The 25,558-nt window shown below is 40.8% G+C and overlaps 4 protein-coding genes across 4 annotated transcripts in view; 1 reads left to right on the forward strand and 3 right to left on the reverse strand.

Annotated features, from left to right (window-relative positions):
* sv2ca (synaptic vesicle glycoprotein 2Ca) overlaps nt 1–728 on the reverse strand; it is a 32,654-nt gene extending 31,926 nt beyond the window's left edge. The window contains exon 1 of the mRNA XM_027015070.2: nt 713–728. The gene's annotated coding sequence lies outside the window, so the exon portion shown is untranslated. The remainder of the gene's footprint in view (nt 1–712) is intronic.
* Nucleotides 139–7,077, forward strand: poc5 (POC5 centriolar protein homolog (Chlamydomonas)). The gene is made up of 13 exons (XM_035529811.1): nt 139–217; nt 654–756; nt 900–1,047; nt 1,268–1,363; nt 1,454–1,626; nt 2,303–2,479; nt 2,704–2,808; nt 3,242–3,421; nt 3,689–3,854; nt 5,062–5,210; nt 5,656–5,763; nt 5,913–6,089; nt 6,381–7,077. The coding sequence occupies exons 2-13, from the start codon at nt 673–675 to the stop codon at nt 6,522–6,524; spliced, it is 1,707 nt and encodes a 568-aa protein (XP_035385704.1). The 5' UTR covers nt 139–217; nt 654–672; the 3' UTR covers nt 6,525–7,077.
* On the reverse strand, nt 7,053–14,847 carry ankdd1b (ankyrin repeat and death domain containing 1B). Its single transcript, XM_027015058.2, has 15 exons — nt 13,011–14,847; nt 12,391–12,491; nt 12,060–12,158; nt 11,864–11,962; nt 11,651–11,755; nt 9,598–9,702; nt 9,311–9,409; nt 9,102–9,200; nt 8,849–8,947; nt 8,555–8,653; nt 8,369–8,467; nt 8,173–8,268; nt 7,636–7,837; nt 7,279–7,410; nt 7,053–7,150 (listed from the first exon to the last, which is right to left on the reverse strand). Exons 1-15 carry the CDS (start codon nt 13,180–13,182, stop codon nt 7,095–7,097), a joined length of 1,662 nt encoding a protein of 553 aa, XP_026870859.2. The 5' UTR covers nt 13,183–14,847; the 3' UTR covers nt 7,053–7,094.
* On the reverse strand, nt 14,845–23,317 carry polk (polymerase (DNA directed) kappa). The gene is made up of 15 exons (XM_027015059.2): nt 23,264–23,317; nt 22,816–22,971; nt 22,102–22,221; nt 21,756–21,908; nt 21,111–21,242; nt 20,842–20,992; nt 20,307–20,504; nt 20,053–20,177; nt 19,726–19,892; nt 18,498–18,530; nt 18,125–18,221; nt 17,643–17,814; nt 15,911–17,095; nt 15,730–15,766; nt 14,845–15,550 (listed from the first exon to the last, which is right to left on the reverse strand). Exons 2-15 carry the CDS (start codon nt 22,936–22,938, stop codon nt 15,448–15,450), a joined length of 2,796 nt encoding a protein of 931 aa, XP_026870860.2. The 5' UTR covers nt 22,939–22,971; nt 23,264–23,317; the 3' UTR covers nt 14,845–15,447.
* Nucleotides 23,318–25,558: the final 2,241 nt, after the last annotated feature.

Consider the following 25,558-nt stretch of genomic DNA (forward strand, 5'->3'; position numbering starts at 1 on the left):
AATTTGTTAGGAAATCAATTTCAATGCAAGATCCAGCGTCTACGTTTCCACAGAAACAAACTGTCCAATCAGAATGGTTAATGAATGGTATGTCAAAATTTAAGCCTATATGATTAAAGCTTGCTGGACTCTTCAACAGTTTGAAACACCAAATTCATTAATGCTTGTGTTTGTGCTGTGGCTGTACTAGCAACATAGCAGAAGTCATATCGATAAGGTAATAACAGTTATTCGGTAACGTTACGGTCTAAAATGTTTGCTCCATTGCGAAATGTTAGCCCTCAGATAACTAGCCAGCTCGGTAAATTAACCTAGCAAGCCTACCTAGTTCATGCATTACTAGCTAGCTAGCTAAGAGTTTTCTGTTTATTAGCCGATATCATGTAGCTAGTTTTAGATTCCTAAATAACGCTAGCTAATCTTAGTTAAGATATAGGAGGTCGATTTTGCAGCCACGTACTTCAACCTATACGTTTAGCTAAAAGTTTTTGTTTTTTTAATAATTGGTTTAGCGAACTAGCTTGCATTCTCATTAGCCAGGTTAGCTAGGATAATTATCTAGCTATGTTTATGAAAGTAATGTGAGCTAACAGGTGTTTAGGTCTCGTAAAAAACTAAATGTATGGGTTGTAAATTCCATGTGCTTCGCATAGTTTTTTTCCGGGTGTTAAGATGTCTTCAGATGAAGATAAGCCAAATAGTCTTAACTTACCAAGGGACTCGGACAGAGGAAGCTCAGTGTCTTCTGAACTTCAAGTGAGTAGCTTTCTTAATAATAGCAGATTTTTGGTAACAGGTTTTAGCTACATAGATCGTTAAATACGTTTATGACACACTTTATGCAGTGATGTACTGTTAAGTCTGTCACATGTCTAACCTTTCACAACCTCTCATGATAGGATGAGTATGAAGAACTGCTTCGCTTTGCGGTGGTCACTTCAAAGTATGAGCCCGCTCGTCCATCACAACTACTGACCGGCTCACTTACTTCAAAAAAAGCCCAGAGTTCCAGTTTAATGGATGATGCAAGATATCAGGAGCATGAGGGTTGGAAGAATTTTTCTCTATAGCAATGACATATATATGTAAGAGTGGATAAAGATGGCAATTGCAGGCTTCTAGACTTATTTAAACCTAGGTATATTTAAATATTAAATAATATTAGGTACACAATTGGATATTATATCGGGGCTGTTTCTTTCATCATGTTTTTATAGTGTTTATAATTTAGTACCTGGCCATACTTGAAATCTGTTTTTGATATCAGAAAATGGGAAACAATCTGCACCTTCAAGTGAGATCATTTCAGGCACAACTACTCCACAGTTTGAAGGATCCAGACCACAGAGTCAACTTTCTGAAGGTCAATCCACCTAATACTACAAGACATAAGCAGTACCTGATCACAGAGTACCTTTGCTACTATTGTCAGTGAACATTGTATTGTCTTCAGGGCAGGAGATGATAGCCAGGTCTGCAAGAGAATCACAGAGAACTACTGAGTCAGACAGATATGGGCAGAGCAGTCCAGATCCTATGGTCACTGTAATGACTGAGATGTCCATTTCTGAGGAGAACCTGAACAAGATGGAGAACATTCTGGAAACCTGGAGTAACAACCTAAAGGTTTGAATTTCCTCTAAAATTTGCAATGCTGTTAAATAATATAGATAATGGTAGATAATGACCCTTTTTTTTTTTAGTTTTTTTTCATTCTTTTGAAACTATACTCCAGCACATTGGATGATAGTTTTCAGGGTAGGTAAACCATTTAGGAAAGTCAGTCCTTTCAATAAGTAATGAGGCAGGAAGCTGCATCATTACATTATCGCATGATTCTGGCATTGGCATCTGCAGTCTGCCTTTGTTGTTCTTCGACATGAGGACTAAAAAAAATCCAGTAGAGCAGGCTATCCCAAAGCTGGAAAATCGAGAATAGGTAATTCAGAGAAAAATCTGAATCACTAGGTATGTAAGGTTAAGTGTACATACTTGAGTTGACATTAAGATTTTATTCAGAAAGAAAATATTGATGAATAGCAAGAATGCAATGGTGAGGCAGCAGGCATTTGGACTGAACTGTATGAAAGTGAAAGAATGAGTGAAGGAGAAAATAAATCTGTTCATGGTCAAAAGCATTCAATCACATCTGTCAAACAAGCTGAATTTTTGAAATCAAAATTGAGTCAGTGCTCAAGATTTGTCTTTAAAGCAGCCAGCAACCTGCTCTGCCAGTTTTCTTCCCCCCGCAGAGCATTTTCACGTCCGGTAGATAGCACCTTAATCACCAACATTTTTGCAGAGCAATGTGATGATGGAGCTGAGGAAATGGAGACTGGCCTTGGTGGAGCAACACAAGCTGGAGATGAAGAAGGAGAGGGAAAGGCATGCTGCTCATGTAGCAGGCATTAATGTGGAGATGGATGGCCTCAAAGACCTGCTGAACACCTACCAGACCTCCAATCAGAGGAAAGATGAGGTGTGTCCTCTTCCCCTTCTTATTCTGGCAAAGAAAATTGCATTGTGTGAGACAAGCCTGACAAAGAACTTGGGCAAATGAATCATGACTTGATCCTGAACAACGGTCGCGTGTATAATTTTAGTAGCTATCTTCCAATATCAACATTGTCATGCAAATCAGACAGTAGAGGATGCAAACACCCTCAGGTCCACAGTCACTTGCTGTTGTCTGCTTTGCGGCAGGTCATCATGAACCTGACGCGGGCAATTGACAGGCAGCGTGAGCGGACGGAGCTAATGAGGCGCTTCACCCACTGGAGGCTCCAGCGCTGCGCTGCGAGGGAGGAGGTGAGCTGCGTGACAAGGCCACTGCAGAGCAGAGCTGCTGCACACAGGCACAGGACCTCCATCCTTTCACATGCCTGTTTATTTAGCTCGGGTTTATGTACATGTTCATTCATGTGTTGGACAGGATTGTTGTTCACAGAGTTCATTCCCAGAGTTTGTTGTTTACTTATAGACCACTTGGTACTTAACAGAAAATGTTCCCAAAATAAAGTTCCAAAAATTTTCTTATGTGATTTGCAAAGGTGTAAATGTATTGGAAAGAGTTTAAATTGCCAGTGTCTCTAAATCTGTCCATATACTCTACAGAATAAGAGATTTTCAAAATACAATCACTCAAGTTTCTATCTGTGTAAAAGTGAAATAGGAAGTGACCGACTGACTGGCCTGTGGACTTATTACACGGCTTGCCTCTCCTTTCCACTCTGGACCACAGGTGCAGGGAAGCAAGGTAGCAGAGCAGCACTACCATCTACAGCTGAAAAGGAAGGTGTGGGTTGCCTGGCATTCTCTCATCCAGACCGACTGGAGGGAGACAGTGGAGCGGGCATGCCGGGCCCGCGCAGAGGAGGTCTGCCTGCAGCTCTCCGCAGACTACGAGGCCAAGCTTGCGGAGGTAAACAGACCTGTCGGCAGCCTGACAAACCTGTGTGTTCTGGATGAAACTAGGTGGGGGGCTGAAAAGTGGCCAGACCATGACAAAAACAATACCATGCTACCCTGATCAGTTTAATGGTCTGAGTTCAATTAATCAGCAGTTAGTTTTGACTTTAATGAGGCCAAGAAGAACAGTACATTCCAGTGGTACCAAGTGATCTTGTTCAAATGACAAGTGGTGTTCAGCTGAATATGGGGACTTGCACTGAGCATGTGTATGTTTTAGCACGTGGACGCCCTGCACAGGGCCCAGGCCGAGATCCAGAGACTGCGCGCTGAGAGGGAGCGCTACGAAGACTCCATGAAGAAGGCGTTCATGCGGGGGGTGTGCGCACTCAACATCGAGGCCCTCAGCATGTTCCACACTGGAGGGACAGGTGGACAGGAGCGAGGTGAGCTAGCCTTTACCACAGAGAAGTGATGCTGGGGACCCACGTGTGTCTAAGATATGGCTAAACTACTCCAGACACCCCTTGACTGAATCACAGGCTGGTTTGGTGACTGAAAAGGATTGACTGTGTACTTTGGTCCAAGACTAAGAATAACTTGTATCTGGATAAATGGCTCATTGTTTTGTAAGTAATACTTTATTACCAACAACTTGGAAACCCAAGGGGATTCGAAGTTCTGACTGGCACCTTTTGTTTATGGTGAAAATACTGTATGCAATTTATGTGTGTGTCTAATGCATGCATTTTGTTCAGCAAAAGTACAAGAACTGTATAAAAGACAAGGCCAGAGAGATAATAAAACCATGTAGGCATTAATTGGGCAGTAAAGGTGACACTTTACCTTTTGTTTATTAAAATGGGTATGATCTGACAGCACTTCTCACCTAAAGCACTTCTCACTTCATCTCTTCCTTATAAATCCATGTGTTTGGCAGTGCTGCACATGCATTTGGTGCTCTTAGAACAACCAAGCAACAAAAACGTTTGGGCTGTCTGTGTTTTCTGAGCCAGCAGCATGAACATGCCGGAAAACTGAGATTTCCCAGTCAACCTCCAGCTTGCTTTGTACTGCAGTGAAAATAAACGCAAAAGGTTTGTCATTAGGGCCATTGATCCGCTGCCTGGATGTTTTGATGCACCCTTCATTATTGCAATAGCCTGGTCTCGAGTTTAAGTTGGCCCATGTTGGTCGTGTCCTCTATTGAGAATAAGTACATAAGAGTACATAATAAGTACTTTTGCTAGTATGCGATCGAGAAGAAGTCAATACATTTTAGGAAAGATTTTTCCTTTCATTTTTCCCTCCTTGGTGGTTTCCTACGTTGCGCACAACAGACTGACTAACTTCTTGGTCCTTCTAAGAAATTAGACCAAAGCAAGACATAAGAGCTATATAAAAACTAGCCTGTTCATAGCACAGCAGTATACCTCTCACTTTAAACCGCTAAAGGCCCTTTTGCTCTACAAAGTTTACATACGTGAGTTCCCGAGAAAATAATTAAATTAAAATTACCAGGCTACCATAAGGATAGTCACTTCATCTCGCACTAGCATGCTCAGATCAGACTGAGCCTCTGGTCTACTGGTGTGACTGTAACTGTACTTATTGTAACCAAATAAATGCAGCAGTTTAATTTCCTTCTTCAAGATGCCCTGCCCTCGGGGGACGAGCCCAGCTCCAGCTCAGCATCCGGTCGTCTGTTCCATACTAGCACGTCCACACGCCTTAGCCCAACCTTTATGGACTCTCCAGTGCCACCCGGCCCCTCCCACAGCAATACAGAAGGCACAGAAGCAGTAAGCCGTGAAAAATTCTGCAGGGTCGATGTATAAAGGGGACAGTCCACTTACCACTGCACATATTCGACTGGAAAGAAACGGTTATTTTTTTATTATGTATTAGGAACTGTCATGCTTAGTAATAAACAGATTAACCTGGGAGCTATATATTTGATTTGGACCAGCCAGTCTGTTTCTGGTTAGTTCAACATTTAGTTAAACTGGAGGCATTCTGAACAATGTGTTTCTTCAGATCTGATTTCTGATTGGCTCTATAGCATGTCTTCATTATTAATGAAAGGTTTTATCTCCTGAATGGTCAAAAACATAAGTAGCATATTGGTCTCCAGACAAAAGATTTTCTAGATAATTTAGACATGGTACACTTCAGCTCAGTTCAAGCCAAATTGTATTTCCTTTTTAAAAGCACATTTAATAGTCTAAACCCATTATCATGTTGCAGGGTCACTATACATCTCAGGCTGGCTATGGCACTGTAGAGGCACTGCCTTCCACTACAGTGGTGAACTCCTCTTTACTACCAGGAGGCAGCACAAGTTCCTTGAGACAGGTACAAGCACTGCTGACTATAACTTTTCAGATGCAAACTGAATATTTCTCTGTATGTATTGCATCTTTAGTACCACGAAAGCTATCCTCTGTCAGTCCTTTGAATTTACTGTGAGTTACTTGCACTTGGCTTGTTGGTCATTTCTGTAGTCAAGTGCACGGATGGTCACAGCTGGACAGCAGAAAGCTTCCAAGACTGTGACTGCACGCATAACCGGGCGCTCCGAGCTGACCAGGATGGGGCGTCCTCCCAGCAGCATGCAAGTTATGGGTGTGTCCCCACCCATGAGTTCTGTCATTGTGGAAAGACACCACCCTGTCACTCAGGTAACAGAGCCTGCTTGTGTATATTCTGAGATGTTGTTGTTTTTTTGTTTCTAAAAAAACAAAAAACAAAAACTGCTGCTGCTACCAATGAATGAAGGCTATTATGTGCATGTTATCATTATGCAAATAAGATGATGCTAAATGGTCCCCACTAGGATTCATTAACTGTTAGCAAAGTTAGCACTTTGGGTGGAAAAACACAATTGTAATTGCAGAGCATAGAAAATTTTCAGAGTTCAATACAGATTGCTTCATTGTTTTTTCTACTTCCACCCTGATGGTCTTTCCCAGCGTACTGTCAGCCAGGCAACAGCAGCCAAGTTCCCACGCTCCGCTCTACAGAGTCAAACTGTGTCCAGCACCAAGAGCTCTTCCAGCCAGGCCAGAGGACAGACCTCTGCATTTCACGTCCACTCCATCAAAGTAGTGGACTAATTCGCTCGTCCCAACCCACAGCCTATCCCATGAACACATGAGAGTGGCGTGAGTGTAACTGGTGTACTAGTTTACACAAGTTGGTTATAAAAAAGTTTTTACCTTGTTTATTGGCAAAAATGTTTGACTGTGCTAATTTGAGAATCAGGAAGAATTCGTTAAACCATTTATACCATGCATGTGTTACTGTCAGTGTTTTTGGAATGTTTTGTTAAATTTTTATTTGAAGTATTTTTATACTAATGCAATTTAATGATCAGATTTGTTTATAAGAGAACCCTTTTATTTACTTTATGATATAGTGTCTATTGTCACTGGTTTGTCTTGCATGTAGCTGTTCACCTGATGATGAGTGATGCAATTATTTTCTTCAGTACATCAAATTTAAATCCACCCATGCACAATCCTGTAATAATTTCTTTTGTTGATGAGAATGAATGTAATATGGTCACCATTCATCAGTCAGGTAGGCTTGTTAATGTAATGTACCATTAGGGTGACAGTAAAAATGTGAGTGAATCCTTCATGGGAAATAAAGCTTTGCTTCACTTTATTTTAGTCTGCACTGCTTCATGAAATTGTACATTTCCGATTACCAGTGTCCTCTCCCTCCATCCTTAGTTTTTCTGTCAGTACAAAAGAGATACTGCATATGAAATCATATTTTCTTCACATATTCTTCAGCGAAGAATTAGTAGTTTGAAAGCTTAACAACATGGGGAGTCTATAGAATGAAAAATGTATCTAGTCATACCTGCCATTTTCAGATTCCCGACAGAGATCAGTGCCTGGTAAAGCTCTTTATTTGGGCTTTTCTGTGCCACCACCACTCCATGGAGCCATATCAGTAGCATCCTGTTTCCATGCTCCTGGTAGCTGTTGGGACCTACAAACACATGCAGTCAAGTCCCTATGTACTCTAGGATAACCGCTGCATCAAGCATTGATGTTAGGTTGGAATTAAATTGAGGGTCCAGTAGGAGCCACATGTAACTGTCCCAGCAACCACAACACTTGTTTCTACACTACGCTACAGCATTAACTACATTAGTGTTTTTTGGGTGAAGTGTTGGCTTAAGTGAGCTGGTCTCAGAGGAGCCAGAACCACCACCTGTCCACTGCTCCTCGATGGCAGCCACCTGCTGCTCAGTGAAGTCCCAGTGCTGTGCTAACTTCTTCCACTCGTTCTTCTTTAGCATCTTGTAAGCCAGGTTCCACATCATGTCACGGACCTGCTTCGTTTCAGGGCGGTGATCCAATTTAAACCTCAATGGATATTCATCATGGAGGCTCTCGGTAACTTCTCCACTGGACTGAAAAGGGGCCCGTAGCTTTGAAAAACAGTCTGGCTGGGCGCATTATCAAGTATTAGGGCTGGCAAATCTTTATCTACATTATTAACTTGTCATATTATATTGAATTATCAATATGTTTTGTGGTATTCAAGCCCTCTAACAAAATAAATAAGATTGAATGACATTTAGGCATGGCAATATATACAGAGTAAAATTAGATTAACTTTTTATGCTAATATTGAATGGCTGAGGAAATAAAAAGTGATTGACATCACGAAAGATTAATACCAAGAAAGATTTAAATGCAGTCTACAGCATAGTCCCATTCCAGCTATTTTATACCAAATACTCACCCTTATCCAGTTGAAGTATCTTTCAGCTTTGATTATCATGTCTACAATGATCACTACATCAGCTCTTGCTGCTACCCCGAGGACTGTTTTACCCTGCTGGATTTTTCAAATATAGAAGAACGTTTCAGTGAAATTTCACAACTTCTATAAATTTGACATTCCATAATGTTTCTGGTATGGCTAAAAATCAGCCTACCCTGTCTTTGATCTCCATATCCACACCAGCTTTCAGTATCATCTCCACCACATCCACCTTGCCCAGTTCTGCTGCAGTGTGGAGGGCTGTCTGACCCAGCTGAAAAGGGTGGAACACACTTCCATGAACTCGTTTGAAATGCATAAGCATACATGATTACAGAAGAACATTTACCACAGAACCCACATGATCTGTGATGTTCGGGTCACAGCCCGACTCCAGCAGTGTGTGGATCACAGGAATGTAACAGTTCTTCACTGCCAGGTGGAATGGTGTCTGTAAGTACTAGAAAAAATATAGTTTCATTTATTTTAGCAAAGCTAATATCGCATCTCTTGACCTATTCAATTTATGATCTCATGATTCATCAGAAACACCTTACTAGTGACATTCGAATATATTATATAATCAAACCATTCTATATGAAAGAAGTAGGCCTACTATATGTCTGTATTTAGAAAAGCAGTTTCAGTGATTTACATTGTTTTGAATGTTCATCTGAGCACCACTGTTAACAAGGAGCTTCACCACAGATGTATGGCCCTTTTCGCACACAGCATGGAGAGGACTTGTCCCGTTCTGTGATCCAACAGAACACACCATAATAGAAACCAAAAAGCATCATTAGTTTGTGGAATCAAATGACTACTCCAAGATCTTCCTACATTCATGAAGGTAAAAGACCTGAGCTTTTGCCACCTCCAAGTTTCTATCTAAGGGGCTTCTTACATACTAGAGTATGAGTGTTTGGGTCACAGTTGGCTTCCAGTAGAGCTAAAACACAGTCCTCATAAGCTCCATCTGCAGCCAGATACAATGCTGTTTCCCCATCCTAGAAACAACAAATTAACATCCTTCATTCATTCAGAATGTGGTTTCTACCATTGTGTACTGAGGTATTTGACTTGTGTCATTTTTGTTATACTTCACCAAGGCCCTTACATGATTGACTTCATTACGGATCGCAAAGCTCTCGAGCAACAACTGCATAGCTTCTAGATGACCATTCCTAGCAGCGAGATGCAAAGGCGTGTCTCCATTCTGCCAAGAGAGAGGTTGAGAAACAGAGTCTAGTGAGGTTAAGCCCTCATGCCCTGGACAGGTCACATACACTTGTGATGCCCGGCTGGGAGTAGCTTTCTACTTTAGTGACATCCACATCCACAAACACTGTCAAGCACACACCACAAAATGTAGCTTCAGTGCCGCAGAGAAAACTATACAAAAACCTGGTTTCCTTCCATGGTCGCCATTTTGTAATCCTCCTCCATCATCATCTGCAGCATTGTCACGCGGCCATGCTCTGCCGCAACAGCAAAAGGCCTGCTGCCATGCTGTCACACAGAGAGAACGTAACTGTTAGGCACATCTGTCTGTACACGTTAAAGTAATAAATGAAGCCTGTAATGGCACAGGTAGTTCCAGGTACCATTAAGCACAATACTGCAGATAATAAGTTAAGCCATTCATGACCCACGTGGCATTGTGTAGAATTATGCCCACTGCTCAAAAAGATTAAGAGAAAACAATCGTCATAGTGTAACACCAAGTCAATTAAACTTGAGGGATATCAATCTGTCAATATCTAGGAAGCATAAGCGATTGTAAAGCAATTTGACATGATTTGGTGCAAATGAAAGTGAAAACAGGTGCACTGGAAAGGCAATAGCAAGACAACCCCCAAAAAGGGAATGGTTTTACAGGTCCTGGCCACAGATAATTACTTTCTCCTTATCCTTCCTGACTGATTCTTCTCTAAAGTAAATGTAGTGGTGCAATTTGCTAGTGTCCTTGTAATTTGCTAGCATGAGATGGTACCTGCATCACTTTCAGGTTGCACAGGTAGTCCAGCTCCTCCAAGATGGCACATCCATATGTCCTATCCATATGTCCCACAAGAAGGTTTGCTGTGTCTACCAGGAGAGTTTCAAGAACATGGAGGATATACCAGGACACAGGCCATTACACAAAGAGTTAGACAGGGCCATATAAGGTCATGACTCCAGCATCTGGGGACTAGTATCTGCTCCTTTGTGTGAGGAGGAACAGGACGAGCATTGGCAGAGCCATATAAAATGACCTCTAGTGGGCTAGTGGTGTGCATGTTTCTGACCAAACTGTCAGAAACAGACTCCATGAGGGTAGCATGAGGGCCTGACGTCCTCTAGGGGGACCTGTGCTCACATCCCAGCACCATGCAGCTCAATTAGCATTTGCCAGAGTATAACAGAATTGGCAAGTCTGCCACTGGCATCCCATTATCTTCATAGATGAGAGCATGTTCACACTGAACACATGACAGACGTAAAATAGTCTGGAGATACCATGGTGAACATTATGCTGCCTGAAACACCATTAACCATGACAAGTTTGGCAGTGGGCCAGTGACAGTCAGGGGAGGCATATTCTCAGAGGGTTGCACAAACCTCCATGTGATAGCCAGTGGAACACTGCCTGCTGTTAAGCACTGGGATGAAATTCTCCAATCCATTGTCAGACCTTGCTGGTGCAATGGGCCATGGGTTCACACGACCAGTGTGTGAAGGCAGTTCCTGGATGATGAAGGTATTGATGCCACTGACTGGCCCCCATGTTCTCCAAACCTGAATCCAACTGAGAACCGCTGGGACATTACATATCCAAATACCGCCAAGTAGTACTACAGACTGTCCAGGAGCTCTCTGATGCCTTAATCCAGGTCTGGGAGGAGGTCCCCCAGGACACCATCTGCCATCTGAGTGTGCCCAGACATTGTCAGGAGTGTATCCAGGCACATGGAGGCCATACACACCACAAAGTAACAAGTTGCCATGATGAAATTCGCACAAATTGGATCAGCCTGTGATTTCTACTTTTTTTTTTTTAAATTTGCTTTGATTTTCAGTGTGATTTTGAATCCAACGTTCAGTGGGTTGATAATTTTGGTTTGCTCTGACAGTTGTTAACATCATTTTGTTATGAACAAACTACATAATTTATATCAATACAGATTTCCAGTAATTTTTTTGCTGAAGATCCAGTGTGTGATTTAAGTGTTTCCTTAATTTTTGAGCAGTGTACATAACATTAAATGGAAAAGATGAAACCCATAACCACTCAGGTAGGATTATGTAAATGATAACTGCTCCTTGAGTGGTGTATAGTTTATAGTAACCTTACTACACATTCTTTCCATTACTATGAGTTTGCTGTTTATTTTGGGGGTCAGATTTTGTTCATGGCCTTCTTGAAAGCAAAGAGTGATTTCAGTTAGAACCAAAAGAATGAAACTTCCCAGCCTACATGGTCTTCTTTGTCGAGTTCTCTCATCTGAAGGTCTTTGACGATGTACTGCACGATTTCAGTGTGATCGTTGACGGCAGCACAGTGCATCATGTTCATCCCTTCCTGGGGACAGAGTGACATTCAAGGTAATGTACCATAATAATGTTTGATATTTAGAATTATTCTTATTATAGCAAGCTTAGTACTGGAAAGAGATTATCGCAAACTCACCTCGGTTTCGACCCTCTGATCAGCCCCACTTTGAACCAGCAGCTTCAGGATTTCTAGACTGCCGAACCACGCTGCGAGGTGAATGGCAGTTACTCCGTACTGTACGGAAAGAACGCACAGCCGATGCAATATTTGCACAGCATATTCTGTGTGTGACTTTTTCAGTCTGATTTGAATAAAAGCTTCTACAGCCTACCTTGTCAGGTAAGTCCAGCTTTGCTCTCCTCCTGAGCAGGAGATCGACAGCTTCTACATTTTTGCAGGCCACCGCATAATGAAGTGCAGTCCGATGGTGCTGGAATGAGACAGAAATCATTCACAACATTTCTATTTCAGCCCACATCAAAACACAAATGAAAGTAAGTGTTGTACTGGACCCTAAAGTTACAATAAGCACAATTTCCATATTTTCCTTGTTGTAAAGAATGTATGGACCATCTATTAATATTAACTGTATCAACTTTATAGGTTAAAAATACTGTTTGTATTTCAGGTCAATAAATGTTACTAAAATATATTTGACCTACTACGTTTTTTGCATTAACGTTCACACCCCTTCCTAAAACCTTCATGGCTTCCACATCGTTCCTCTTTGCTGCTTCGATGTATTCTTTCTCAGCCTCAAGCACTGGAGAAGGACAGAACAGGAAACAAACAAAAAACTGACCATATGGAGTTACTTTTATTTTGACATCTCTGTTAACATATTGAGCACACACAAACAGCATCCGTTTTGTGTGTTCACATCAAACATGGTTTGAAGTAGGTCCTGTGACCATTAATGATTTACTCATGGAAACATATGAAAACAACCATGTTTATATACTGCAGAAGCATCTATATAAATGGTGTTACCTACACGTCACACCACAAACAATATAACGTAGAAAAGTATAATTATTTCCTGGGATAATGGAGGTACTTTTGAAAACTCGTGTTTGTAGCTCTAATGTAAGAATACTATACTTTATGCATGGTGTGGGCCAAACCTACAGTTAACATGGAAAACCCAAGTTTGAACAAAAAATAATTCAGCAATGATGACATTACTGTTAAAATTCTATTAATTTATTAATAACAGGGTAAGTAAACAACTACATTAACAAAACTAATCATGTTGTGACTTTGCACAAGGTTATGTACTTACACATCTCCACATTATCAAAACTGGTGTCTTCCTCTGGTTCTTTTGGCAATATGAAGTCTGTGACACCTTTGACATACCCTGATTTAATCCATAATTTAGGGTTCAGGTTTTCTTTTTTCAGCATTGGTTGCTTCATGATTCTTTCTTTCAGAGCCAAAACTCTCTCGTCCATTGTTCCATCGAAGCTCTTTGCTATGACACAGAGTGTACTCCGAAGTGGCTAGGTTTGTTTGCTTTGGGAGACTACACCCAAAGCAGATTTGCTCTCACCAGAAGTACATACAAGTAAAATGTATTAAAGGAAAATCAAATGGAACACTCATTTAAGCTTTTCAAAAGTTGCTAAAACCATTTTTGAAAACTCATAGTAATCACTTGCATCTTTAAATTAAGAAAAATCATGCTTGTTTTGCTACAACAGTTTTAATCCAACCCTATTACCACCAACCACAGCTGTACCCTTTTGGAATCATGTACCGAAAGTTTATGAAAGCTGAGGTAATAGCTAATTTTCAGTCTGTTGTCAATCAAATTTCAATGAATGAAATATTTTACAAGTGTAAAATACTAGCTGGGTACGCTGGGCTGGAATTTTGATCTCTTTCCTATACAACCATGCAGTGTGGAAGTTACCAGGGGGTTGGGATGTAGAGCAACAATTTCAAATAGTTCCAAAAATGACATCTGACATTCCAAAACATGTTTGAAGCAAAACATAAATGAAGAACCAAAAGTGCTTTAAGCTTCCAGCTTAGTAAGCTGTTTTAACCCACCGAAAAACTTTAGAAAAGTGGAATACTTATCAAAACCATAGTTAATTACAGGATGTACTTTGTACAATTTTAAATGATGGAACTCTTGGTTGGAAAACAGCAAACCCACTCTTTAAAAGTAACTGTAGACACTTAGAGGCAAGAGGCAAAGATATCATACATTTATTTTTCTTTTACACGATAAATGTGAAATATAAATATAAAATTACAGTCTTGCTGTATTACGATGTTTAATTTAAAGCATTCCAGACCTGCTGTACCTAAACAGCAGTATAACAGGCCTCTGTATTTTACAGTGATTTCTACACTGAAAACAGATCCTGTTTGCGAAAACCATTTTTAAAAATGTAAGCTATTTAAAAATTTACACTATTAGCGATACTGTATACTTCGTTTGCGATTTGTTGTCATAGTCAGTGTCACGATTAGTCCCTCCCTTTTCTGTGTTCCATGTTTTCCGTCTTGTGTACTTTAGCGCCATTCCGTAATTTCGTTTTCTCCACCTCGCGTTTGATTTTCCACACCTGTCCCTCGTTTCTAGTCTTGTTAATTCCATGTATTTAAACCCTGTTGTGGTCCCGGTCCCTCGGCTGTTTATTCTGTAACGGTGAGCGGTAGGGCGACGGACGCATGTGCGGAAAGGAGCGAGATTTATTAGAGGCAAATCCAAAGTCAGAGTCGGTATAACGGTCCATAGTCATAGAGCCAACACGGAGAGTACGAGGATACATTATACACAAAACAAGGGATAGGATAAACGAACCGAAGGCAAACTGGGGAAGCAGGCTATAATAAAGACGCTAGGAAGAACTAAGACTAACAAACAAACACGATGGCTATAAGAAACATATAGATACGGAGTACAAAACATACAAACAAGCAGATACAGGCTTTCAAGTATTAAGACGTTCAAATTTTCTAACAACCGCAATGAACACAAACGCACGGATTCAAATAAACTGAACAGCCAGGACATAGGGAACGCATAAGGGTTTAAATACATGGACTTAACAAGACTAGAAACGAGAGACAGCTGTGGAAAATCAAACGAGGAGCGGAGAAAACTAAACTACGCATGCAACTAAAATACACAAGACGGAAAACATGGAACACGGAAGTTGGGAGGGACTAATCGTGCCACTCGGTCATCTGACTAAAGGAATGGGCCGGGAGCCTGCTTGCTGTTGGCGATATGCCGGACAGAATTTTTTGGTATGAAAGCTTGTTTTGTTTTTACCAGGTTACTGGTACAGTAACAAAACGTTTAATATATTTATTTCTCATTAAGAGTTCAGATGATATTGTACAAGACTGGGAACGTGCTTAGTCTGTCAGTAATTACATCACAAAATTATAAGCATTTTGTTCCAAGTATAAAAATAAAAGTTAATTGGCATTCCGGTTGCTACCAGTGCCTTTGTTTTAAATTAAGTACATAGTGCTAAAGTGCTCACCATTTTCCTTTGACATGATTACCATTTTGGACAGGAACAATTCTTCTCAAACACCTGTTTACTTGTATGTGGATTTTTTTTTTCTTTACCCGGAGGGGAAATTAAACAAAACAGTAATTTCCCAACGAATACCTCTAATATGTTACTTCACTGCAAGCTGTTGCTCTTGGTCTGAACTTTTCCATTCTGGAGAAGTTGTACAGATGATATTTAGAATTTCTGGTTGCTGTTTCCTTTAAAGAACTTGTCAATGGTGTGTCTTGGGCCAGTGGGTCTGGTTTTCTTTGAGGGAGGTGGTGGTGGTGATCCTCGCCTGCAGGTATTTAGGTACACATACAAATACACCTTGCTGCATTGTGCTGTATACATCACAAAATAAGCAAATCCAAATATCCTTCTGAATAATCAAATTATTCAGAAGCAGTGCTATTGTTCAAAGAGATGTCAACATCTGGTGTGACTGTACAAAAGGATTTAATAAAAGAACCAGACCTTTTGCTCTTTCCTCTTGCACTACATCCTCTGTCATCTGCAGGACAAATATCACATTCAATTAGGGAGGAATGACTGTTCCACATTAACCAACATAAAAGCAAATGCTAACAAGTAGTATAAGACATAGCTAGCTGGCAAGACAGATAGATAGACAGATAAATATCTCCAAAAGACTGACCTTTGATCTTCTGTGGGAATAATACAGCTGTCTGAGCCTGTGGTGACACAGTATCCCTGAAACCCTGCAACACCTCCTGGTTGAGGCACATGTCCACATGATGGTTGAAGAGAGTGAGGTCATCTGTATCTTGAGGCTGATTACACACCGGGCATGTCAAGGTGGAGGTTTTCTCCTCCGATGACATCATTAGTACCTCAGAGGTCTGGAGTAAGGCTATAGTTCCAGAATCAGGCAGAAGTAAGCACTTTTCATTCATCGTTGGCTCTCTCAAATTGGATTTTTCACCTTTTTCAAAAATAAATGCTGCTGTGATTGCATTCAAGGAACTGGGGTGTTGTTCCTCCTCAACACTTTTTAACAAGCCTTTGTTCAGAGTCTCCAGTGATTCTTTGCTTCCTGAGCTTGAATCTGTGGCTTTGGACTGATGAGACAACTGCTGATCTTCATCCTTCCTGTCCACCTGTTTTGGGTCTACATACACATTCTGATCCGAGACCATGTGACAACTCTCACTGTCCGCTGCACTGGACTTTAGACACTCATCGATGTGCTGGTTGATCGCTGCAAGGTCTTTAGACTGCATTTCACTAAAACACACAGGGCACGTGAAGCACTCCGGTGGACTTGACTGCGTTTTTCCTAATGCTGGCTTGTCAGCGCGTTGAGTTGCATGTGATACTGTGCTTGTTGTAGGCAAGGTCGTGTCTGTTTCGAGTGCGTTTTGCTCCGTTTCTGCATGCGTTATTGATGAGCTTGTTTGCGTATTTCCTATTTTGTCCGTTTCATGGCTTGTTGCGGTAAAAAAGCCAGATTTGTGGATTGAGTCTGTGGCCAAAAAATTGTCTGTGTCATTTGTGCACACAGAGCTTGGTTCTTGCCAAGCTTGATCTTGCAACCTCTTTGAATGGGCCATCTGGAAGAAGGTCTGCTGCTTAGGGCCTCTGGTGTCTCCAGATTCAGTTCGCCACTTACTAAGAGGCCTGAGTGTTTGCCCTCCAGCTGAGGCACTCCAGGACTCAGCAGGTGGTTGCCTTTGAGAACTGACCCTACATTCTGACAAACTAGCCATTTCAGGCTTGGATTGTGAACTATGAGAACGTGCTGCTATCTTCAGGAAGCCCACTATGCTCTTCTGCTGGGGCTGTTTGTCATCAGTGTTGATGAAGCTTGAAACCCGAACACCTATACCACAGAGATGAAGTCCATCATGAATTGAAATACTGGAGTTGTCAAACCAAAATATGAAGGGAAAAAAAAAAAAAAGGTAGCTTTTGCAACATTGCAAATGCATGCTCACGAGAAAACATTTCTAGACTTTGATTCGTAATTGTCGGATCTTCAGTGTGGTGGTTTTAAAGAGTTTTACCATTATGATTAATAGTTATTAATATTGTCTACTAATGTAGAAAAAAATGATTCAATATTTGTGCTAATAATCATCTCACTGAAGGCAATTATTAAAGCTATTACTGAGCTTAATGACAGGTGAAAAATCTATTCTGCTAACAAATGAGTTATGCAAACTGCTGTAGTAAATTTGATGGAATTACATGAGGTGTAAAGAACATTTAATGGGCACACAAAGAACTGCACATCTCGTATAGTAATTAACAACAGCAAAACTGTGCGATGATGCCCTGAGGTAAGGGAGAAGTTTGTTTCTGCCCAAGTGGATTCAAAAACCAACATAGTAATATTAGAAGACACTACTGAAAAAATAAACGTGTACCCATAAGTCTAAGCCTCAGTAGCTGGGGGCTGACATAGTCAATCTCAGCCTTCAGAAGCTCCTTAGCAGGGATGAAAATCTCCTCCTCGGTGCAGACGGCACACTGCAGTGTAAGCGCTCTGGTCTTCACCTCAAAGCTGACATTCTTTAATTTCAAGGTAACCGTTTTGCCCTATATGTGAAACAGCACAATTAGCAAGGTGTTAAATCTATTTATTTGTAGTACAAATGCTGGCAGCTAAGCTAAATCATAACTGCACTGAAACAGAAGCCTCACTTATGTAAACAGTCCATTTAAACAGGCAAAGTTACACATTACACTAGAGGCTGGGCTAGACTTAGCTTTTTTTTAGCATGCAAGATTAAAAGCAAACATAAAGATATCTACTGTTGCAGGCAGGTCAGGACAAACTTAATGTGCATGTTAAGACTGAAGAAAAGAAGTTTATTGTTTGATAAAGATCTCCATTTCCATAACGTACCTTGAGGCCCTGCTTCTGCAGGTCCTGTGCCAAGTCACGACACAGCTCTCTGCATAGGGCATACTGCTCCTCAGAATCGCTCATCTCTCCAAATGTCCTGACACGGAAAATGATTGACACGGAATGCTGTTCTAATCACCAGGCCAGACAGCAGCTACTGCATCTCCATTTTCCCGTTAAAAACCATTAAAAACATCACTGTGGGTGACCTCTGCTCTGGGTGATCTAGTACAGAATGACTCCATGCAGGCAGTACAAGAAACAAGGGATGTGGAGAACAACAAGAAGCGCTGAGTGAGGGTGAGAAAAACAGCATTCTGAGAGCATGTGAGACTGGCTACTGGCTGTGAACTGCTTTGAGGCAGCAAATTACCTTTCTGTGCTCATGCTTTTCCTCTCAGAGTCTCTGCAGAAAAAAAGATTTTTTTTAAAAAGATGAAAATCTATAATGCATAAATATAAAATTATGATCAGGTCTTAAGTCGCTGTGCTTATATTCTGCTTCCATCAATACTCCTTCCATTATATCCTGACTCTGGACTAAACAAGAGTTAAAGCAATGTCCCACACAACTGTAGCCCATGACCTGTTACCACAGACAAACATTTTCATACGTTCCCGCATACTTAGAAGAGAATGGAAACAATATTCAATTTTGACTATTCTAATTTTGTTCTTAGACAATCCTTTTTTCCTGTTGTTGAACTCCCAAGCAAACTTTTGCTTATTTATCCACTCAGTCTGTGGATATCACACTAACCTGCAGGGCAGCTCCTTAGATCTGTTGACAATTTTATTGCAATATTGGCCTGAAGGATGCAAATATTCAAATACTCAGACAAATGTGAATATTTTTAGCATGTGCTGTGAACATCCTGACCCATCCTCATATATTTGTGGTCATGTTTATGAATCGCAGAGGTCACATGATACAATAAACAAATAATTTTGGCCAAAGTAATGTTCAACACCCTTTAACCACAAAACATCTGAGATGTACCAATATTCCGTTTTAATTAACTGCAAGATATAATGCAATAGCAATGAAATCAATATATAATCGTATTGCTGTCTATATTGTGCAGCACTACTGACAAGCAGAACTTCACGCTGAAGTGTCACTCAAACTTCATTCATGTAAACAAGCAAAACACATTACACTAGAGGCTGGACTAGACTTATTCTACATTTATTTTAGCATTCCTACAAAATTAAGGACAAAATTAAGAAAGTTAAATACTAAAAAAAAAATCTATTTTTGCAGCAGATCAGGATTCACTGAACTTAATTAGTGAGACATGCACTAGCCTTGCCTACATGCATAAAGGCCAGTGAATAGTCACATTTCACTTAGAGGTAATGGTCTTATAGAAAGCATGCCAATGTAACAGGGTACTTCAACATCCATATAGCCCTTAATTTTCTAAATCTACTCTCATGGAGATTAATTATATCTAATCAACAGCTATTAATTATAAAACAAACAAATCGGAAAAATAAACTACCTATCAGGTAGTCTGTTATGGCAATAGTGTATGCTTAAGAGAAAGAAATATTTGGACTCTGTAACTCGGATGGACAGGGCAGGCAGCGTTACACACCTCTCTATGCGTGTAGAGCCAAGGCCCAGGGAGATCTGGAGGAAATGGTGCCAGGATGTTTCTGAGAAGAGCAGCGACAGCACTCTCATCTGCTGCCCAAGCTGGGCACAAGTGAAGATGTCCAGGGCTGCCAGCATCTTTTCCGTCACTTTCCCGATCCCTGAAACCTGTGATGGAAATGCAGCATTTATGCAAAGAATCGTTAAAAACGGCAGGGGCTGAGGCGCGGATGTTAAACAGCTGCTGTGTTTAGCACTTCTGTAGTTATCTCACCTCTGCCATGATTTTTGCTCGGGATGGACAGAGGGAGAAGAGGAGGTGATGTACCTTGCGAACAGGTAGGTCCCGGATGAAGTCCATCACAGCCTGTCTCTCAGGGAGGATGCTGTATTGACCATTGGGCTTGTTCTTGTCACTGCACACCTTCGCAAGCATCATGTTCGGGGCGATGCCTGCGGCAGAGACGAAACAAACAACCAAAACACATCTTTCATGGATGTCCTCCCATGCTATATGTATATTGCATACCTGTTTGCAAGGGCTATGAATAAAGAAATGAGAACAATTCTTGTCTGACTCACCGGCGCTGGCGGTCAGCGAAGTTTTCTGCTCGATACGGAAGCGCATCTCCCTCACAGCCTCTTCGGGGCTCGTCCCAAACACCTCCACCTTCCCATCAGACCCTGGGAGACTAGGGGAGGAACTTGGACTGTCCTCAAACAGGACAGGGGATAGATTATCTGTCTCCACTGGAACCTCATTCTTGGTTTTATCCATCTCTTTTTCATAGGGAAAAGGGAAGCAAAAAGCCAGGTAACATGAAGGTTTCACACTGCAAGAGTGCAGGTGTGCATGTATGGCATTTGTGAGTATGCTGTGTGTGCTCCTAATTTTTGTTTCACAGTGCAAGAGTGCAGGTGTGTATGTATGGCATTTGTGAGTATGCTGTGTGTGTAAATGTGTTTAGGGTAGAAGGTATTAACACTAAGCAGCTAGATCTGTTGTATTTTGTAATGTCATTTCTTGGGTACTTTGAACAGTACAATGCAAAAATCAAACTTCCAACAGTGTCTTTCAGTGTACAGTGAGGTTTCTATATGAATATCAGTCAGTCACCTTCTCCACTCTGAGCATCACAGGACTTATATGATCTCATAGACTCAGGCCAGTGCTGCCTCTCGTGAAGGTGCTCAGTGATGTCCAAATAAGCTTCATCTAAACTCATGGGCAGAAAGTGAGGATCATATGCTGCAAACACCTCTCGTACCTTCGAGACAAACACACGTAAATATGTCAGACAGACAGATATGCTGGCTTGATGGACAGTTATATTAGCTCGATAAACAGTTATAATGGCTACCAGGGCCTAAAGATTTGACCATTACCTGTTCACTCACTGCTGTGTATTTATCAAAGTTGAGTGGCACGATGACCAAATTTGGACAAAGCTTCTTGGCGATGAAGCCTGGCATGGCTGCACGAACACCATATCTCCTGGCATGGTAGTTAGAAGTGGACTGCCGATGTCAAACATACAATGACAAATTCAATAACACATTTATAGATAGACAGCAAACACTGATTTCTATGAGGCCAAAATCAAAACTGTTCGTGAAAATGAGAAACCCAGAATAAACCTTCGATTAGACTAAATTGCAGATGGGCATTCTTTATTTCATGAATAGTGTTTATTTCAGTGACCAAACTGTGTGCCAAATAGCAGCAGTTTGTCGCATCACAGTAAAACAGTAAAGTTCCAGGTTTTTAATAAACAGCTAGTTAGAGAACAAGGCAACCAGAGTGATCTATACCATAGATTGTGAGATCTTTTTAGTTTTTGGTTCTTAAGCCCATTTCCCCCCTCAAAAATTAGATACAACCTTGTTAAGACTAAACATGCATGCATTCTGAATAGGACTGTGTAAACCACAATGCATGAGGAATCCAATTATTGCTGCAACGTCGACCCCAAGCAAAGAACGTGATCTTAGGCTGAAGGGGCAGAGTCAGGCTCCTGCCAGGGTCCTTACCAGCATGCTCATGGATCCCACAGCCATGGGTTTGTCCTTCAGCTCCGGGCAGTCTCTCATCTCCACGGCAGCATAGAACGCGTCCATGTCCACGTGCACGATCACCCGGCCCAGCTCACGACCCATCTCCAGCTCTGCGGACAGCTTCTCCACCTACATGGCAGGAACAGTCAGCAGCATGAGCACATCCTCACTGAGCAACACAGGAGTAATGTGAAAAGTGCAAATAACTGACAAGCTAGCCAAAGGATAGCTGAAGTAAACAAAGCATTTTCGAGTGCAGAAAGAACCTCCATACAGACCAACCCCACCCACCCCACCCCAAAAAACCCCAAACTTGAAATACCTCAGCTTGCGCTTTTTGTATCTGCTGTTCAGTGAGTTTAGCTTTATGTCTCATCATCTTCCCGATGCGCTCATTTACCTGCTGCTCCTTTTTTACCTCATTGACATAGAACCTGGAGCCCTACAATGAAGATGCAGAATCAGTCATTACACCTTTTTTGATGCTTTTTAGCCAAATGCAATGCAACTAGTAAGAATTAGCAGTAGAATAAGTGTAAGGATGTGCAAGTATATGTAATGATTAGAGTTTACAAACAGCTTTGTTTGTTTTCATTCAGAAAACTCACTTAATGGAGTACAACTCAAGACTCAACTGTAATCCTCTTAATTTTCAGTGGGATTAGGCATGAGTTTCACATATCAAACATCCCCAAAAATATCTCTGCCAAAGAAAGTAGTGAAGGTGCTCCTCTGGGTGTGGCCAAGTTCAACACCCGAGCCCCGGGGAATATAAACAAAGAACAAGTGCAGTTGGACAATTTTCTTTGTCTTTTGCTACATGGTTTCAACATGTAAAAACAACTGTCTGGTGTAGATTACGGAGATTACATGACCTTAATTGTGGATTCACTGCCAGCACCAAGAAGCTAGACACCATCAGGTAGAATGAATCTTGATATGGAAATATATAAATTACCTAGAGATAACGTTACTTACGACGCATTACCGAGTCAACCTTGCACACCCGCGCTAATAACGAAAACGTTTGGCAAACCTTGGACGCCTCGAGGATAATGTTGTTGATTTTGTCGCGGTCGAGGCCCTCCATGCCAGCCTTGTTGTCATTGAGCGCCATTCTAGAGAGCATGCCCTCTCTACTGTCCGCCGTCCCGTCCATCTTTTGGTAAACAGCAACTGTAATTCCATTCACCTGTTTTGAAGGTTAGGTAAATACAACTACCGTAAAAAAACAACTAATATGGAACAGTTTAATTCTTGTTTTTTGTTGTGTCAGTTACGTTATCTTTGTTAGGTAGCTAGATCGGTAGGTTAGCTAAGTAACATTAGCTACATCACAAGGCTGGTTAGGAAATTATCTAAATGACCAGTTACATCGCACAGTAAATGACTTAATTATTGTTGCTGTCATCATCTGTCTAACTATATATAACTAGTTATATAACGATAACACAAAATAGTTGATAAGTAATAATTGCGTTTACCTCGGACCTAACGTCAGAAAAACTTTGACAGCTCCATTCTCTTCGCTGCCATTTTCAAACTTCTTCGCAATGATGGTGACTCGTAAACTAAGAAAAAGCTATATGTTGCCCTCTGCTGTATTGGAGTCCATATTTCCTCCCTGTAAACTAGCGTGTATCATGTTATCCTCATAAAATGTTATAACTCTATTCATATATTGTGAGTGCAACGTTCTTTCAGAAAGATATCTTTCAAATCCTACAGATTTTATCTTAGTGATAATTTCAGACTTCACAAACTGAGTTCTTTTATTTTAATATTGTAATTCCGCATTTCCCTTTTCTTTTTGTTTTCCTGAAAAAAAAAAACGAAAAAAAAACCTGAAACATATACCGTTAGGTGGAGCCATTAATATGGGATGCCAAGATCTCATCTCTATTTCTTTCTTTATTTTTCTTTCATAAAGCAAGTCTATGAAGGAAGCTGTTTTGTTACACTGGCACTTTTATGGTCTGACTTCTCCACCTTTTAAATTGCTTTGATACACAATGCCCACGTTTTTCCCCCTTTGTCTTTGATACCTTACCCACAGATCAGTTCTGTGGGTATCTTGATAAACAAAACTCTAATACCACACAATTTTATGACCTTGGGCAAGAGGTCAAACGGCATACTGTTAAAACTAAAGTGTATAAAGCACACACATTGTATTATTTTTTCCTTTCCCCTGACTACTTTATAATTGGGTTTTTTGAATTTCATATATTCACAATTAACTGTCAAACGGTGACTCAGCTAGCAATTTTGTCTCAAACAAAAGGGAGAGAAATGACTTTGTGTGAACCTGCTCCCCGCCCATAGCACTGTGCGTGCATGCACATTCTACACTGGTGCGTTTACTGTGTGGGGTTACTCATTTTCGCCAGGATGTCCTCCTTTAATCTCCCCAACAAGAGAGCAACAAGAACAATGTAATCTAAGTGCAAGTGTGAATCTAAATGTAACACAGTTAGATTCAAGATCAAGGCTTTGGGACTTATGAAATCTTAAACTCTGGTCTTTTCCATTTGGTTTTGTTTGTAGTGATTTAGAAGCCACCTTCTAAACAAATTGCACATTTTAATGCACATGATATGGATAAATGCTTAAACTGCAGTCCAAATTGTGTACATTAAGAGGTGATAAACAGCCTGGCAGAATGTCCCCACCCTCAGTTCTCCAGTCAACCTCCTTTATTCTTATACTGTATCTGCCTGCAGTCAAATCAATTCACAATCAGCAAACAACTGAACTGGGTTTGGAATACCTTATGCTTGGGTCCCAAAGGAGGTTACTTTATTTCCACTGTTCCTTCATTATGGTGTTTGTTTGTTTGTTTTTGTTTTTATTACTGACCTTTATCCTATTTCTCCTACATTTTGACAGCAGTCATTTCCTTATAATTGGTTTTTATAACTGCTGTGGGATAGTTTTTGGTCACCTCCTCAGTGAGTGCTTTGCTTTTGGCATTTTGTCTTATTTACTGCCTGCAAGTATATAAGAAGTACTCTTTGACTTCTACAAAAACACTTTAAATATTGCCAGGTGAATATTGCAAGGTTTAAAAAAATTGATGGTATAGCAGCTATATACCATAAGTGATTGGTTATCCTCTACTACAAACATGTGGCTTCCTTCATTGGAAGGCCTCTTGTTTTTCACTTCAGAATTTTTGCACAATAATTCAGTGACGTAATGAACTCTTTCACACATATAATCCACCCAATTCCTGATTTCATTCCTGTTCTGTGTGGCATGGAAAATGTGACATCTGTCTCTCTCCATGCTGTTAACATGGCTTATTAAAAAAAAAAACCCGCTGCCTTTGTTAAATTCTTTAGTCTCAGATGTTAGGCAAATCAACTTCATGCACAAGAAATCAATCTATTTAAAATGGCACAGTTGATTGCCTACTGCAGTGTGTCCCAGTCCTTGTCCTGCTCTGTCCCTAATTTCAAACTCACAATGATCTTGCTAATAAGATTATGAGTTGAGTCAGATCTGCTGGGAGGGGAAAACACTGGACTAATGTTAGCATGAGGTGCCTGCCTTATTTACAGCCAACCTGTTATGCATTTATAAAGAGCAGTCTAAAGCACAGTGACAGTAACCATTTGGGCTGTGGTAGAGCAGCACACATTATAACAGTGTTCACTTATCCATTTTCTTTCTTTTTATTATTTACATAGCACCTTTATCTTACTCAAGGATGCTTTACAGACAGATATAGCTTTTACAGTATCTCACACACCAATGAGAAGCAGCAGCCAATTTGC

Source organism: Electrophorus electricus, chromosome 9 (assembly GCF_013358815.1).
Source record: "Electrophorus electricus isolate fEleEle1 chromosome 9, fEleEle1.pri, whole genome shotgun sequence".
Classification (NCBI taxonomy): domain Eukaryota; kingdom Metazoa; phylum Chordata; class Actinopteri; order Gymnotiformes; family Gymnotidae; genus Electrophorus; species Electrophorus electricus.